Genomic DNA, 19,332 nt, shown 5'->3' on the forward strand with positions numbered 1-19,332 from the left:
TAGAGTTATAGATATTCATCTTCCATGAATCCACCAATCCCTATATCACAACAGAAATAAACATAAAAATAAGGTGGTGGTAGTAGTAGAAGCATGTGATTCAAGAAATCAAGTGTATAAGCTTATGCAGCAATAACCAAAAAAAAACAATTTCACACATCCATTCACTCTTCACGTTCGTAATCTGAGCAAGCGAAAGAATCCCATCAGAATTCATCATGCTCAACCCATTCAAGGCCTTATACACCACAATCAGATCACCTGGCAGGTGCCTAGTCTCCAGGCCCTGCAATTTGCAGAACTTAACCCTTTCTTGGTAAGAGCACCTCTTTGTTCCCCTCACCAATCTTGTTGCCCTTCTCTGTACTTGCTCAAGCAACTCTACATCCTTCCTAAAATGAGACCTGTACACAGTACTCAAGGCGTGGCCTGACCATTGCCTTATACAAAGGGATAATCACCTCCTTTTCCCTACTAGCAAAATTCCTGTATATCATTGATAATACCCCATGACTTGCTCCGGCAGTCTATCTGCATTTCTCAGAAAACTTCATATCTGACTGCACAATTACTCTGCGATCTTTTTTCATTTTATTCCACCCTAAGTGTAGTAATACACAGTTGGTACGTTTCTCTGTGGTTACGTCTACCCATATGCAGTACTTTGAGGCGCCTCCGTAGCTAGGTGGGAAGGAGCAGCAGTGCATAGCACACTCTTCTTGATTAGACCGGGGTTCGAGCCAGTCACCACCAAATACGGAGGATGCGGAAAGGTCAGGGAATGACCACCGCATATCCTGGAGCAATATGGCCTTAGTTGCTAATGCTCCTAAAAACCAAATAACAAAAAAAAAAAATAACATGCAATACTTTGCATTTGTCAATGTTAAACTTCAGTTGCCACTTCTCAGCCCATCTGCCCAACTTTTCTAGATCCTAATTGCAGTAGCACACTGCCGTTACTGTCATTAGAAACCCTGCCAACCTTTGTATCATCAGCCATTTTTAATCCACTGCAGGATGAAGGCCTCTCCAGCAACTTTCCAGTTCCTTCTGTTTTGTGCAATGGCCATCCATTTACTACCCACAAACTCACGAATTTCATCTATCCATTTCCACCGTTGTCTGCCAGATTTTCTTCTAGCTCCTCTTGGGTACCATTCTATTATTTTCTTAGTCCATCTGTTATCATGTCTTCGAGCTATGTGTCCTGTCCAAGACCATTTTAGTTCTTTAGTTTTGATAAGAATGTCCTTTACTTGAGTTTGCTGCCTAATCCATTTGTTTCTCTTCTTATCTAACAGTCTGATTCCCAGTATAATTCGTTCCATTCTTCACTGTGTAGTTCTCAGCTTCTCTTCCATTCTTTTGGTGAGTGCCAAGTTTCACTTCCATAAGTCATGGTGGGGAGTATACATTGGTTCATTTTTTTACGTTTCTGACAAACTGGGATATTGCTCTTCGGTATGTGACTATATTTCCTGAATTCTTTCCATCCAAAATTTATTCTTCTCTTGACTTTCAGCCATTTATCATTATTACAGCTAATAACTTGTCCCAGATAAGTATGACTCCACCTTTTCAATTACTGCTCCTTCAATCATTATGTCCCTTTCTGTGGCATACTTGTTCATCATTACTTTTGTTTTAGCCATATTCTTCTTTAGTCCAAAATCCTTACTAACTGTGCATAGCTGATTAAGATTTTCCTCTAATTCTTTGGGATCATGGCTTATGACCACAATGTCATCTGCAAATTGTAAATGGTTTAGGTACTCTCCATTCACATTGACTGATCTTCTGAAAGTCTAATCTTCTGAAAGCTTCCTCTAGGTCAGCAGTAAACAGCTTCGGAGATATTGTCTCCTTTTCGAACTCCTTTCTTGATTTTGAATTTGCTACTGTCTTTGTCTAGTCTAATAAAGGAGGTAGCGTTCTCATATATTTTCTTCAAAATCATAATATATGGGGTATCTATGCCTTGTCTTTCCAGTGCCCGAAACATTGCCTTATTCTGTATGGAGTCAAATGCCTTTTCATAATCCACAAATGCCAGGCATAATGGTGTTTTATATTCATTTGCTTTCTCCATTAGCTGTGATATTACATGAAGGTGATCCATAGTTGGGAATCCTGTCCTAAAGCCAGCTTGCTCTTTTGGTTGATTCTCATCAAGTATTCTCTCTAATCTGTTAGTAATGACCCTTGTGAACTTGTAGATGTGGGATAACAAGCCAATTGGCCTATAATTTCCAATTTCTTATTTATCTCCTTTCTTATGCAGCAAAACTATGATTGCATTATTCCACTGCTTAGGCGTCACACCTTTTCTAATGCATTTTGTGAAGAGCCTTGCCAGTTTGTGTTATGTCTCTTCCTCCCAATTTTAACAACTCTACAGTAACTTCATCTTCCCCCGGGGCTTTCTGATTCTTCATTTTCTTCAACGCCTGTTCTACCTCATCAGGAAGAATATCGGGTATGTTGTATGTGTTGCTAATTTGCAATCCATCTTTCCCACTGCTGCCATCATTCCCTCGCTCCTCCTATAATTCTCTATAGTAGTCTTCTACTATTTGAATTTTTCCTTCTGCTATTTATAAGTACATCATCGTTATTCTTCAGTTTCAGTATCATTTGTCTTTCTGTATTACTGCTCATGGCTGCTGATTTTAAGTCCTTTGTTTTCCCTTAATGCTTTTTCTACTTTTCTTGTATTAAATCTTATATCCTCTCTGAGCCTCTTTCTAATGGCTTTGCATAACTCAGTATACTCAATTTTCTCTTTGTCAGTGTTTATCTTCATTTGTCACCTTCGGTTCATCATAACAAGTGTTTCTTGACTAATTTTTTCTTCTTTGGATTTCTTTTTCCCTATAGGTTCCTTGGCCTTTATCACTTTCAGAAAGTTGTAATATTCCTCGTCGATATCTTGGTCCTGAGCAGTCTGCAAAAGCTCAAACTTGTTCTTGAGTTCCAGTACATGCTGCTTTTTCTCCTCTTCTGTTATCTCTTCATATTATTTACTCGAGTCAGTGTTTTTCCTTTCATACATCTATATTAAGTGTGCATCTTACCATTCTGTGATCACTTCCAACATTTACCTTATTCAGGACGGTAACGTCATTCACGATATATCTTCTGTTAGTGAGGATGAAGTCGATTTCATTAGTTGTTAATCCATTTGGGCTCTTCCATGTGCACTTTCTGTTCACCCTTTTCTTGAAAAAAGTGTTCATTACTGACAATCCTTGAGATTCTGCAAATTTCACAAGTCTTTCACCTCTTGCATTTCTTTCACCAATTCCAAAATTTCCTATAATTCCCCTTTCTGCGCTGTTTTGTCTTTTTCCAACCTTAGCATTGAAGTACCCCATAATAATAGTGTTATTTTCTGCTCATCTAGAAGATTCAATTTCGGTGTACATTTCTTCAACCTCTTCATCATCATGGCTCGATGTTGGTGCATAAATCATTATAACCCTTAACTTGTACCTTTTAGAAATCTTGAGTATTAGTCTTGACACCCTTGGTGATATACTTTTGAATTCCAAAATGGTTTTTTTTATATCTTTATGGACCAGGAACCCAATTCCACCTTCGCTCCTTTCACTGTTTCCATTGGTGCACAGCAGATTTCCAATTGATAAACTTATAAGTGATTCATTTCTTCTTGTTTCAGCCAAACTGATGATATCCCAATTCACATTTTCTAGTTCCTTTTCCAGCTCTAATATCCTGTCTTCACCGATGAGTGATCTTATGTTATAGCAGTCCAAGTTCAGTTTCCGTGCATGGCAGCCTGGTCATACCCAGAGATTCTTAGCACCCTCTGCTTCCACTCTGATCCTCTTGCTGCCGTAAGAGGGGGAGTGAAAGCCGCTGGGGACTGAGGGCCATTTATTTCGTTGTGCTGTCATATGCTGGAGTGTTTGGTCTTTTCCTCTTCAATCTGACCAGGCTTCTTGAAGAGAACCACTCTACACATTCGTTAGTGATGTAACAGGGCTTACCATCAAGAAGGTGAGCATGAGTGGATTTTAGGGAGGCAGGCCAACTGGAAGATATTGGATCCATCAGTGTTTTAGACTGAGTATCTAATAACACACAGAATACCTTTGTTCCCTTCTAACCCCCAAGCCTGATACAAACCTTCATCAATATCATTGATAAATATACAAAACAATAGTGGGCCCAATACCGAACCCTGGGGACTCCACTAATAACATTAGTCCATGAAGAACAGCATCCATTGATTACCACTCTTTCTTCTCTCACTCAACCACCCTTTTATCTATTGTAGCAACTTGCCCTTAATACCATTTTTTTGCTCCAATTTGTATAGTAGTCTTCCATGTGCAAATAGTATAAAAAGCTTTCCTGAAATCCAACTACCATTTTTTTTTTTTTAATAATGGCACCCCTAAATATTTTATTTTGTGGCGCCCTTACTCAATTAGATCCGATTCATTTATATATATATATAATATTAAAAATGTTAATGTATTATGATAGTTATTGTAATAATATAATTATAAACAAAATTATAATTCATAATATAAATTATATATACTTATATAATAATTTTATTCTTTATATAGAAGTACTAAATAAACATTAATTATAGATCACTACAAAATTAAAAAGATACCATACGTTGGAAGGTATTTTGTTGTGGCACCCCAGTTGAAAACCACTGCTAGAGGATAAAGAGCTGCTTCCAATTCTGTTAACTGTCTAGTTCCAAAGATATAGCTTTGATTAGTGTTTCATTTCAGTAGAAATATTTTTTGATCATTATGTTTCTTTGTTGGCTTTAACCCCTTCATGGATTATCCTGAGATATCTCGTTTTTAGTTTTAAAAGTTATTTGGAACTACATGAAATATCTCGGGATACAATAATATCCGAAGCAAATAATAATAATACCTCCAAATTTAGGACTGAAACATATTTTCTCTGGCATTTATCTGGCTAATTTTGCATTAGCCAGGTAAATCCTGAGTTTTCTCAGGATTTTCTTGTGCCTGGCAGCAGACTGGCTTTCTTTTTATTTATATTGTACAGCAATGTCAGAACAGTAGCGCACATTCTTGTGCTGCCATCAAGCAAAATATAATTTGCTGTCCTAAATATTGAACCCACGAAAATAATTCACAAAAACAATATCGAAAAATATTTCAGCGCCCTCTTGAACTGCCGCCCGTAAACGACGCTTACCTCGCCTGTCCACTTGTGGCGGCCATGTGTCAGAATGTAGTTAGTTCACAATTACTGCTTGTGCGTTCCACTTGATTTTTTAAAATTTATGTTAGTTAGTTAGTTAGTTATTTGGTTTTTAGGAGCATTGGCAACTAAGGCCATATTGCTCCAGGATATGCGGTGGTCATTCCCTGACCTTTCCGCATCCTCCGTATTTGGTGGTGACGGGTTCGAACCCCGGTCTAATCAAGAAGCATGTGCTACGCACTGCTGCTCCTTCCCATCTGGCTACGGAGGCGCCTTAAATTTATGTATATAATTGTATATAATGAGTAATGAAGACTTTTTCTGTGCCTTTCTTTTAGCTCAAGTGCTAATTTTTTAAAAAAAATCTGTGTAATTCACACACTTTTTGGCGTACACGAGATAACTCTGGATAGTCCAGATGGGTTAATTACTCCCGTGTATTTTCTACGAAAAAAATTAATAAAAAACACAAAAAAACTATACAATTTGAGTATTCGCATGATGCATACTTTAAATCTGTAAAATGAAAAGAGTCTATCCGTTACGGCACATTTTCCAGAAAAAAATGTTACGGGAAGGGGTTAATCTGTATCATAGAGAAAGTTTTAAAAACAGTTTGTTCTGCACATATGTGAAGAATTGATGTACAGTGAAACTTCTCCTAACGGACACCTCTCTTTAATGGACATCTCTCTACAACGGACATTTTCAAATTCCCCAACTCTCCTCTATTGGTTTTAACGTGTTTTCAGCTTCTGTCTAGCGGACATTCTCTGTAACGGATGCGGACAGGCAATCTGCACTGTTTCGTTTAGATTAGCACTTAATTTGATCTCCCAATAACGGACAGCGGGCGAGCTCACGGCCCTTTTTCTAGGAACGTTTCTTCCACGTATCGCCTCAGTCGTGTGTTTATTTTCTATTTCCGATTCTCTGAATTTTATCAAGGTTTACGTCGCTGTTCCAAACCCTTTTTCAAGAATTTTAAGGCACGTGTAAAACTTCTGATGAATTCGGTGTGTGCAGGGGGGGGAATTTTTATTGGCCTTTCGTCTTTTGAGTTTCAGTTTTCAGTTTTGTTCAGTGTCTTGTGAAGTGCACAATGTCTTCTCGTAAACATTTAACTTTAAAAGATAAAGTCGAACTCATTAATGCGTATGATCACCAAAAAAATAGTGTTTGCAAAATTCAAAATCGGGAAGACGCAGGTAAGCAACATCCTAAAGAAAAAAAATGAACTGCTCAAACAATTTTGGCAACATGTAAATGATCAGGTTCAAAAATCATTCCCAAAAACTGTTGGACTTCAAATTTGTCACGCATGTGCTAAAAAAATTCCCATTAATGGGCCTATTATTAGGGAAAAGGCTTTGAAGGTTGCGAAATCTATGGGAGTAAATGAGTTCAAAGCATCTGTGGGATGGCTAGACAAGTTCAAAACTCGGCATAAAATTTCTTGGAAAACCGTAAGTGGTGAAGGTGGATCTGTTGATACTGGGTTTGTAACAGAGTGGACCGTCAAATTGGAAGATTTATGTTGTGATTTTTCAGCTAAGGATATTTGCAACTGTGACAAAACAGGGTTGTTTTTTAAAGCTCTTCCTGAAAAAACAATGAGTCTAAAAAACGAAAAGTGCCATGGCGGAAAAATTTCTAAGGAACGCTTGACTGTACTATTGTGTACAAATATGCTAGGAGACTTTGAACAACCTCTTGTTATAGGAAAACCACAAAATCCTCTTTGTTTCAAGGGCATAAAGTTGAATCTTTTGAATGTTGACTGGAAGTCTAATAAAAAAGCGTGGATGACACGAGATATCATGAGCGAATGGATGTCACTTTAACCAAAACATGATTCGTCAAAACAGAAAAATTATTCTTTTCATGGATAATGCTGCATCTCACCCACACATTGAATTGTCCAACATTCAAATCGTTTTTCTGCCACCAAACACATCTGCAGAGTATCAGCCCTTGGAACAAGGGATAATAAAATATTTTAAACTTCACTACAGAAAACGTGTTTTAAGACATCTCATTGCAAACATGAACGATGTAACATGTGCGAGTGACCTCGCAAAGGAACTCAGCATCCTAGATGCCATTCAATGGATTTCCTCTTCAGTAAAAACAATTAGAAAACAAACTGTCGCAAACTGTTTTGTAAAGTCTGGCTTCTCAAACGCAAAAATTGAAGTTGTGTACAGCAATGTGGAGCACCAAGAAGAAAAAGAACTTCAACATCTATTGATAATGTACGATACTTCCGCTACAAGTGACCCTGGTTACAAAGATATAGACTCGAACCTCACTACAAAAGATGGGCTCTAGGTATCAATGACATTATCATCGATATTTTTCAAGAAGTTCCTCATGAGGATGAAGAAATGGAAGGAGGTCATTCTGTTGAAGAACATATTTACGACGAACCACCGATGAAAATAGAAGAAGCGCTCATACAAATCAATTGTTTAAAAATGTTTTTTGCCTCTGAAGAAGATACGATGGTTTCTTCACTCCAAACAAATGTTGAAAACAAAATTATCAGCCAGAGGAAGGTGCAGAAGAAAATAAGTGATTACTGTATGTATTTTTCTTAAGATAAAGTCATAATATGCATAGCACAATTGTATGTATATTATTTACAAAAATATTGTGCAAAATCTGTATATAAATTTAATTTAATTTTACATTAAACGATTTTTATTTATCTCTTGTCTATGTAATTGTATATTATTTACAAAAATATTGTTCAAAATCTGTATATATTTTAATTTAATTTTACATTAAACGTTTAACGATTTTTCTTTCTTTCTTTTTTTTTTCTCCTTCAGACTTCTTTTAGTGGACACTTCTCTCTAACGGACAGATTTTCGTTCCCTGTGGCTGTCTGTTAAAGGGAAGTTTCACTGTATTTTCTGTAATTTGTTCATAGATTTGTTTGGATTTCACTTTTCAAATTTCTTTGATGTTATTCAAGACAGGTTTTTAATTATTTGAATTATCTGAGACAAAGTATGAAATTATATGGTCTGATTAGCTAAATTTAAATTTAAATTAAAGGTAACACTTGTTTACCACATGTCATATTGCTATAGTTAGCAGCAAATTTTCACTTGGTAATAAAAGTTTTAATTTAATTTGGTTAATCATTTTTTGAATTCACTAAATGATTTTATTTGGTTTTGCATTTGCCTTTCTCAACTCCTGCAGTTGTTATGGTTAGCCATCTGATGCCAATGTAAATGATTATTGTACTTTCATATCTAGTGGTCTGAATACTAAAATTTTGCTCTGAATCATTATCTAGAATGTATGGTTGAGAAACACACCATCTCACGTATATCATATAAGACATCACTGGCTATGGTCATCCAGTATAGCATTGTGAAAATGGTGCCTTGGGAGCAATATATGAGCTTGGTAGTAGATGCTGTTGGGATTTGTTTCTTCAGCCACCAAAAAAAAAATGTGCCATCATTCCAGCTTAGGTGCTCCCATGTTAGATTGTATACTTCACAATACAAGTTTACTGTATCATATACAGTATACTTGCACTGCATGTGATGTGGGGAAATTACCATTATAGACTCCCAGCAGAGGTTATAGGTTTTCTCAAAATGATTGAAATTCTTCTTCTGCCCAACTTCTGGAGTGTTTGCTGGTGTGGGTGGGGGATCATTAATAAAGAAAAAAGTTTTTATTATAAACATAATTTGAAAGCATATCATTGAATGAAATATTTGTGACAGTTTTGCAGTTTGATTCCAAAAATGTATTTTTTTTTTTTTTTTCCATATTTTCAAGGGAACTTTTTTTCAGTTATGATTAATCTTTAGTGCTCCCAGGAAGGTTCTGATGTAATGATCTCTATCCACAATGGAAATGTGAAGTTTAAATGATATAATTAATTATTTTAATTAATTAAATACTTATAATTTTAATCTTTTTAATATAGCTTCTTTTCATTTATTAATTTTTGTATATATTTCTAGAGTAATAGTCCTTCAGGCCATAAATGAGAGAGAGAGAAATGAATGGATAGCTACTGTACATAACATTGCAAAAGAATCTCTTGTTTCCAAAGGACATTCAACAACTCTTAAACAAGATTCAAAGGAAATGCTTTCACAAGTCAGTGCTATAATTTTATATATATTTAGTTATGCACAAGTTTGATAACTAACTTGCATGTACAGATGACCCCCGCTTAATGCTGATAATTTGTTTCGAAAAAAAACAAAGCGCTAAGCGAGCGCTGTATTCTGTAATGTAACATGCTGTATTCCTGTAATGTAACGCGGTGGTATAGACCATCGCGGTCTATACCACCGCGACTCACAAATAATAAACAGCAGTGAAAAGATGCCAAATGTTGATCAAAATATTCAATATTAAAAATCTGTATGTATAAAATATTCTCCATTACATATGTATATAATTATGTGGTAAGTAACTGCATTACGTATCAAATTAAACTTAAAATGCCAATTACAATCATGAATTTATTAATCTGATGGCCCTGGCTGTCGAGTTTTCATATCTTTGGTTGATTTTATGTTGTATTGTCCCTCTTCCTGGTAAACTAAAAGGGGTTTTACTTTAAATTCCCCCACAGCCAGCGTTACCGCTCAACAATAAAGTCAACCGACCCTTTGCCGCTTGAAACCTGGCATGTTTTTTTCTTCTTTCGACATAAAACTTTTAGGAATTCGTTTCCAAAAAAGGCCTGTTTCATCTATGTTAAAAACTTGTTGAGAAGTATAATACCTCTCTTCAATAATTTTAAGTTCTTTTTTGAAAGTTTTGTCTCCTTCTTGATCTGCACTTACGGCTTCTCCCTGAATTTTAAACCAGCCCTTACTAGCTTTAAATGGTTCCACATTTTTTTTTTTTTTTTTTTCAAGGTGAGCTTTCTTCAGATCATCATATAGGCTAATTGCTTTTTATTTAATAATCTTTAACTTAACGAAATTGTGCGTTGGATATTACTTCAATAAAATTATTTAGAAGTCTCTCCATTTCAATTATAATAGCTGCCCTAGCCATAACTAATGTAGTTGTTTGCAGTGGAACAGCTGTCTTTCCCGCTGCTAAAATTAATTCTTTATTTTTTATAATTGCTCTTACAGTTGAATCTGTCAGTCCTAAATGATTGCACACATCCACTTGTCATTGAACAGAATCGATAAAACATATAATTTAATTTTCAAATTCAGTCTTTTTCTTATCTTAGTAGGCTTTGTACTGCATCCAGACATTGTTGCTTTTTAATTCTTATCTGCCATTATTCATCTTCGAAAATGTAACTGCATTGCATTAATTATTATACAATGTTCGAGTAAACTGTCCGTTACCTAACACTGTACTGAGTGATGACTAGACTTTGGATTAATGCATATAACGCAAATATTACAAGCAATATACTTGATCATTTTTAAAAATGTTGATCTCGGAACTATGTAACAAGCCACCATACTCTAATTAAATTAGCATGGAAGAAAATTTCACCGAGCATGGGAAAATTTCACAAGTCTGCATGGGAAACTTTTTAATGCTGTTTTGCTATTCATTTTCAAGCTATCGACTACATCAGATGAAACATTTTTGTTAAACATGCCAAAAATTTAATGTATGCTGGTAAAAGAGCATTATAGTGAGTTGTGACAGCGTTAGAGCGAGATATGGGTTGTAATATAAGAACAGCATTATAGCAAATCAGCGTACAGCGAACTGCATTATAACGAGGGTCTGCTGTATCTTATGTAAGGTAGCTCCCAAACACTAGTTCAGCTCTGCTGTAGTACACTGAGATGATACAAAAACTCTGCAGAAAGGCCAGAAATGTCTTTGTGAGTGCAAAACACAACATACCTTGAGTGTCATGTACTGATTCCAAACCATTCAGAAATTGAGCAATTAAAATATAAAGTAATAAAAATAATAATAAGGTGATAAAAATGAGGGAATTAAAAATAAAATTAAATAGAAATAAAAAATAACAAAAAAAAAATAAATAATTGATCGAAACTACAAAAAAATAATACACCAGTGCAAGACTGGTGCCAGCAAGGACAAACACAATGGAGGAAAGAATAACTGAAAAAGGAGGAAAAATAAAAAGTTGCTGAGGCCAGTAGGAGATAGGAAAACTACATTCAGACTATTGTCTATCCAGAGCTCCTTTATACACAACTGAAGTTTGGATGTTGATCATTTTCAATGCAGTAAAGACCACCATTACATAAGAATTCTGGCTTCTGAAATGGCCCATTTGCATGCACAAACTCTCTTCAGTGAACAACAGCAGCAGCATTGGCTGAAACTCTGCACATACAAAGACTGTCAGTGTCTCATCACCATTCAAAGGCTTGTCACTGGCTAAATTTCATATTGGCCAAATTTCCACAGCATCCTTCTGGGATATGTGTTGCTAAAGAATTTCACCAGCAACTCCTAGAGCAGCTTGTTGCTCACTGAAAACTCACCTTTGCCTTTTTGCTCTTTTTCTGCCAGCTAAGATGTTTTCCCTTATGCAACAAGAGCTGGATGCCAACCTCAACATATTTGCAGAAAACAATTTACACCTACAGAACACATTCTCAGTAAAGTCTTCCTTTGATGGAGTCTTTGATGATTGCAAGTATCTTCTGTGCTATGAGATATTTCTTTAAGCTGTTGATGCTTATCATCCTCTGTGGGCCTTCAGTAAAACAGAACTCCAACTGACTTGATTTAGTTACTATTCCATATAATTTTTGCTCAATTTTAAACTGATTGCTCACACTCTAGTTTAATAAGCATTATTTGCTTTTCATTGTAAGTTATTTCTTGTTTCCTGTTTTTCATTTTTCTATTGTTTTATTTTATTTTATATCTAATTTTTCTCCTTTGTTCATGATGTGGATTCCTCTACCTTGTTGGATGTCACTCTCTACTAAGGATATCACTCTCTACTAATCATCTATCATTATGAGCTTTCCCATAAAATTAGACACTTTATGGCCATGAAGTGTCCAATTGTTATATCATGTACATATTTTACACCATCAGGAAGTGATTATCTCTCTTAAAGGGTGAATGCGTAGGAGTAAAGTAAATCAAAATTCATGTACTTTATTGCATTCGCTTTTGATTATGGAGAGACTATACTGCCACTGGAGACTGAGCGCCATTTCCTTGGTACTAAAGCTTGTGCTTATGTTAAACTTATGCAGAATCATAGATAACGTATCTGTCTCTATGTTGCTACTATCTTTTTAAATTGTATATTATCACCAGAATAGGTGAATCAGTATTCAGCTGTACGTTTAAAAATCTGAAACACTGGGGAAACAGCCACGACAGATGTTTCGAAGTGTAATGGCTTCTCGTTAGCTGGTGGATGGTCTCTGTTAGCACACATATGCTGAACTGTGAATAACGTATTTTGTCTAAGTGAACAGCCAAGCATTGCAAAAGTAAAACTTTAATTTAAAAAACAGCTATTATGTTTACCTTTAACCCCTAGAATTGGGCTGTGTTTGTCCTACACAGTGTAGCACTATAAAATTGCTGCTGGAGTATTTAAACACAGTAGTTAAAATCAAATCAAAAGTTTTATGCTTTACTTGCATATGCCATCAATTATAGAAAGACTAAGCACCACGTCCCCACTACTAATCATCAGTGTTAGTTTTCAGTAGTTTCAGATTTTGCACATAAGTTACTCTAACTTGCACATAAGCCCAAGCATTGCTAAGAATTTGGTTTTCATTTTCCAGTGAGAGGAGAAAGTCTTTCTATAATTGAAGTCATAAACAAGTAAAACATACAAATATGATTTTATTTCAACTACTGTGTTGAAATACTGCTGCGGTATTGTTGATTTTATTCCTCAGATAAGATGGTGAAAGCCCAGAATTTTACATTATTGGTATAAGTAGTGAGAAGTAGGTGGAATTCCATTTTGACACTTCTTAATAAACAATCTTTCAATTACAACAGAAGAGTTCAGTTGAGAAGGAATTTTTTAATAAAGAAACAATTTTATTAAGGACAGTATTTGTACTTAGTAAAATTTTTCAACAAAGTTAAGGCTCATTAAAGGATGAACCACATTAAATGCTATAGATAAGTCGGTCTAAACCAGGTCAGGTCAACCTCCATTAGAGATCCCTTCCCAAAATCAAGGCCCTTGATTTTGGGAGGGGTGCATGTTGGTTTTGTGAGACACTTTTTTTAATGAAATATGGACAAACCATAGCACTAATCTAAGTACAAAGCATTTTTTATTTCAGCATTTGAGATTAAATATATTGAAGGATATATTAATTTATGAAAGTTTATATACTCATATGTAAAGTTTATATCAGATCTATTTATTTATCTATACCTGTTCTGAAAGATGAGAGTATAAAATTTATGAAATATTTTAAGGAGGTGGGTGCAAGGTATAAAATCTTGGAAACCTATGCACTAATCAATTAATACATTATAATTATTAAACTCTTCCCATTTCTGAAAACTTGCAAACAATGAAACTTATCATTAATTGTTTTTTTTTTTTTTTGTGATTGCTACCTCAAAATATATAATTTCTTTCTTACAAAATTAATCTTTGGAATTGTAGTTATATTGATAATTTCGAATCTAGAAATAGTTTATTGTAATTGGCTCAATTGAAGTATGAAGTGTGATCAAAAAGTTCAGGGACTGACTTTGTATCATGAAATTTTTGCATTATAGAAAGTTGCAACTTGCCACAACATGTCAGTGCCGACTTTTCCATAGTAATGCGTGAATCACCCATTTATCTGCAGTTAAATTAGCACACTTTGAATAGGTGTTTTGTGTGTTTCATTTGATTTTAAAATCTGCGATTTTACTGAGCAGCAAAAATTGTTTGCATAAAATTGTTTAAAATTTGTTTAAAATTAGGGAAAAGTGCAATGGAAACCCACATCTTTAAAAATAAGATGCTATGTCATTTGAAGGCTTTTCAGTGGTTTGTAAAGTTTAAAGAGGGCTGCTTATCCACCAGAGATGATCCTTGCTCTGGCTGCCCTTCAACTAGGAATACTACAAAACAGTTAGCATTAGCATTAGTAGAGGCATTTGATGCAAGAAAGCAAGCTTATGCAGCATCAGCTAAAAAAAAAAAAAAAAAAAAACCCACTCCCACTTCACCCCTCTGTTCGTTCAAAATACCTGTCCAGCTGAGCCTTAAACTTATTTAGGCTATCAACTTCCACAACAAGGGATGGAAGTCTGTTCCACCAACCAACCACTCGCTGGCTAAAGAGCAAATTTCCGCACGTCTATCCTACATCTGTCTTTCCTCAATTTGAATTTATGCCCTCTCAGGTGATTATTCTGAGCTAGAGGAAGAATCCCATCAGCATTGAGCATGCTCAAACCATTCAATGCTTTATACACCTCTATCAGATCACCTCGCTGGTGCCTAGTCTCCAGACACTGTAATTTGCAAATCTTAAGCCTTTCTTCGTAAGAGCACCCCTTTGTTCCATTCACTAATCTTGTTGCCCTTCTCTGTACTCGTTTCAGCAGCTCCACATCCTTCTTGAAATGAGGCCTCCAGGCCTGTATACAGTACTCTAGGTGTGGCCTGACCATTGCCTTATACAAGGGAATAATCACCTCCTTATCCCTGCTAGAAAAATTCCTATATATCATTGACAATACACCATGAGCTACTCTTGCAGCCCGTCTGCACTGCTCAGAGAACTTCATATCTGCCTGCACAACCACCCCCAGGTCCCTTTCATTCTCTACTACTGTCAGTGTAGTACCACAGAGTTGATACGTTGCTCTGGGGTTGCTGTTTCCCATGTGTAGTACTTGTCAATGTTAAACTTCATTTGCCACCTCTCAGCCCATCTGCTCAACCTTTCCAGATCCTGTTGCAGCAGCATAGTGTCAGTAGTGTCCTTGACAACCCTGCCAACCTTCGTATCGTCTGCAAACTTCAACATTAAGCTTGATATACCATCATCAATATCATTTATGAATACAGAAAACAATAATGGACCCAACACTGAGCCCTGAGGGACTCCACTAATAACATTAGTCCACGACGAGCAGTGTCCATTGATTACCACTCTCTGTCTTCTCCCCCTCGGCCACCCCTTTACCCACAGCAGCAATTTGCCTCCAATGTTACACTGCTCCAATTTGTGCAGCAGTCTTCCATGTGCAACAGTATCAAAAGCCTTTCTAAGATCCAAGTATATAATATCAAAGTTATTCCCTGCATCCAGTTCCTTTGTGACTGCATCATATTATCCAGTCAAATTGGGCAGGCAAGACTTCCCCATAACAAAACCATGCTGTGTCCGAGCTATAACTGAAGTCTTGTCTAAATGATCCTGCAGTGCTTCTAGTGCCTTCTAGTGCCTCCATTAATTTTCCTGGAACAGAAGTTAAACTCACAGGTCTATAATTGCTTGTGTCAGCTTTTGATCCTCCTTTGTGAATTGGGGTCATATTTGCACATCTCCAGTCTATGGGTACCTCCCCTGAGTCCAAGGAAGCTCTCATAATTATGGCTAAGGGTTTGCTTACTTCCTTTGCTGCCTCCTTTAATATAACTGGATAGATCCCATCCACCCCAGGTGCCTTTCTTGTGTTTATCTTCAACAATTTCTCCTCCACTTTACTCTCAGTTATTACAAGATTCTCTAGCTTACTGCTAGAGTTGAATACACCTCTGGCTTTCCCCTCGCTAAATAACTCCTCATGTGTGAATGTCGATGCAAAATATTCATTTAGTTTGTTAGCTACCTGAGCAGGATCATCAACAGTTGACCCATCGATATCAAGTGGACCAATCTGATTCATCCCCTTCCTTCTAGAGTTTACATAAGTAAAGAACTCTTTGCTGTTTTTCTTTGCATCCCTTGCCAAAGATTTCTCGTAATCTGCCTTCGCCTGCCTAACCTCCTTTGTAACTTGGTTACAGATCAACTTGTATCTATCATAGGCTTCTGTGTCATGTGTTAATTTGTATGTATCCCATGCATGTTTCTTCTCTGCCATATGCCTCATCAGTTCATCTGACATCCATTTAGGCCTAAACCTTGAACAATATTTCTTAATTGGTATGTAAAGTCTAATAGCTTCCAAGATAAGTTCTTTGAATGCTTCCCATTTTGCATTTACTGTTGGTAACATCATCAGTTGGTCCCACTGTATAGAATTTAAATACTGGCTCAGTCTATCGTAGTCGCCTTTACGAAAGCAATAACCCTTCCCTTTACCCCTAATGGTAGTTACCTCTTTGAGTAAATCCCACTTCAGCACACTGTGATCACTGCCACCTAGTGGTTCATTTATCTGCAGATTCTTAATGCATGAAGAATCACTGCTGATAATCAAATCAAGAGTATTCCTCCCTCTAGTTGCCTCCCGAACATGCTGATGTAGAAAACAATCATCCAATAAATCCACAAAAGCCTTGCTAGTGTGTGAGTGACCAGCCCACAAATTCCAGTCAATATCTGGGAAATTAAAATCTCCCATTATAAGACTCTCTGATTTACTGGCCCACCCTATTTCCCTGTACAGTTTCTTATACTCATCAGAGTCATTAGGTCTATAGCACACTCCTACTCTCAATTTTGATCTCCCAATGCTTATGTCACACCAAACTGACTCGACACTGCACTGTCCAGCGATGTCCACTGGCTTCACTTCCTTGGATTTTATGTATTTCTTAACTAATAGCATATTGGAGGCTTGAAGTGGTGAAACCCATGTTTAGTCTCTAGAGCAAAGTTTCCGGCATCCCCTTCCCCCCATACTTTTCCTTCAACCCATGCACGGTACTAAGTACTATAGGTTTTGATACCTTTCGTGTTTGGGATTTTCATAAAAAAATAAAAAATAAAAATAACCCCTCCTCCCTTCCTATCCAGTCTATCTTTTCTGTAGACGTTGTACTCCCCAAATTCCAGTTCTGCATTCCTTATATCTGTGTGACACCAAATCTCTGATATCCCAACAATATCTGCCTTTGATGTTTTGAGCAATACTTCAAATTCATCAAATTTATTTACTAAACTCCTAGCATTGGTGTACACGCAAGTATACATGCACCTATTTCTATTCTTAGCTACCCTAACCCAACCCATGTGTTTACTTGTACCGCAATAACTCCCAGCAGTCTCTGAAATATCCTGAATCTTGTTTTTCAGGCTTCTGCTCATTCCAATAGAAGCAGTGCAAGAATCTCTTTCACCTCTGCCAGTGGCTACTGTTAATCTATTTGTCTTTGTATCCCCCCAAGCTAGCAGTTTTCCGACCCACCTAACACTGCCTCGATAGCATCAGCAAATATTCGTACACCCTTTCTATTTAAGTGTATCCCATCCCTGTAGAAGCAGTCCCTCCTGTTAACAATGGTGATTGAGTGATGCTATTCAGAGAAAACAGCCAGAAAGGTGGAGGTTCAAGGAATTGGTACATATGACAATACCCCTGCACCATCAATGTTTTCCATTCAACAATTTCTTGCGAAGCCCTTCATCACTGTGGTTCCCCCATCTGCCATATTTGTGTCATATTTAGTTTCTGTGTTTTTTGTTTGTTTCCAAGCCTAAAACTTCCTTAACGAATTTGGAATGTAATACTGAAATTATCAGCAATGGTTAGGCGACATCATGAGTACTGAATACAGGTTTGGAAGTTTCACTTTAAGAAAGATATGAATCACTTGGAACAGGTGCAGAAAAGAGCAACCATATTAGTCAACAGCACAAAGGGATACTCTTACCACAAAATACTTCATTTCTGCAAATTTCAATGCTTGGAAACTAGGCACTTGGGAGGAGATCTGATTGAAATGTTAAAGGTTTTTAATGGATTGAGTAAACTTAATGTTCTAACTCTTTCTTAGACAACACACACACACACACACACACACACACACACACACACACACACACACACACACACACACACACACACACACAAGTGAACATAAACTTAAATTGAAAAAGGATAGTTTCAGGGTAGATGTATAAAAATTTGCTTTCACCCAGAGAGTAACTGCTTTTTGAAACAGACTGCCATCTGATGTGTGGAAGTGGGTAATTTGAATAAATTTAAGGAAGAAATTAGCCATATATTAGAAAAGATAACCAGATTAGGTGGGTAGGGTTTTTTTTTTTTTTTTTTTTTTTGTTGATGCTGTATTAGCTTGCTTCCTTGCAATATGTACCATTATTACTACTAATAATAATAATAAATCTAGAAATTGCACAAGTATTGGAATTGATATACAGTATCAAGGAGACTACATCAAAGGAGATCCACGTAAATAGTTAATAAACTATCATTTCTCAGATATTAGTTCTTGAATTTTTTGATCATACCTTGTACACTGTTGATAACTTCTTATATTTTCTCCAGATTAATCATCTATAGAATTGTTGCTTTAGTAAATTTTCCAATTCAAAACTATATATGTTTTAACTTCACATAAACAAACCTTTATGGATTACAACTGTATGATGAAATTTGTCTTTCAGCAGTCCAGGGAAAAGATTAATGTACTCTCAGCTCCAGTTCATCACAGAAGCAGTAGTAATGGGTAAGTTAGTATTAGTAATGGCCGCATGGTGCAAGAAAGCCTATGGCTTATGCTGCACCAGCCAAAAAAAAAAAAAAAAATTCCGAACAAAACAATGATAAAAAAAAATAAATAATAATAATAAATAATAATAATTAATAAAAAAAAAAAGGAAATTAAACCTATCATCCTATGCGCTTCCCTTACCCGAAAGTACTATCCAGATGACCTTTGAATTTCCCCAAACTGTCGGCCTCTACCACCTATGAAGGCAACTTATTCCAGTAATTTATAACTCGCTGGCTAAAATAAAACTTCCTGCAGTCCAATCTAAACATTTCCCCCCGTAACTTAAATTTATGTCCCGTAGTTCTAGCATCATTTATAATCTTGAAAATTTCATCCTCATTCATTTTACTGGTGCCTCTCAAAGCCTTAAACACCTCAATCAAATCTCCTCTAAGGTGTCTAGTTTCCAAACTCTGTAACCCACATATTCGAAGTCTTTCTTCATAAGGACGCCATTTTGCCGA

General features: G+C 36.3%; 1 protein-coding gene across 1 annotated transcript in view; it reads left to right on the forward strand.

Annotated features, from left to right (window-relative positions):
* The window catches only part of LOC150080676 (DCC-interacting protein 13-alpha-like), a gene marked incomplete in the record, with an annotated part of 341,505 nt that overhangs the window by 205,535 nt on the left and 116,638 nt on the right, over nt 1–19,332 (forward strand). The window contains 2 exon segments of the mRNA XM_090381733.1: nt 9,225–9,363; nt 18,759–18,820. Of these exon segments, the coding sequence (XP_090237859.1) occupies nt 9,225–9,363; nt 18,759–18,820 (201 nt within the window).

Source organism: Mastigoproctus giganteus, chromosome 9 (assembly GCF_048544385.1).
Source record: "Mastigoproctus giganteus isolate SK-2022 chromosome 9, ASM4854438v1, whole genome shotgun sequence".
Taxonomy (NCBI): Eukaryota; Metazoa; Arthropoda; class Arachnida; order Uropygi; family Thelyphonidae; genus Mastigoproctus; species Mastigoproctus giganteus.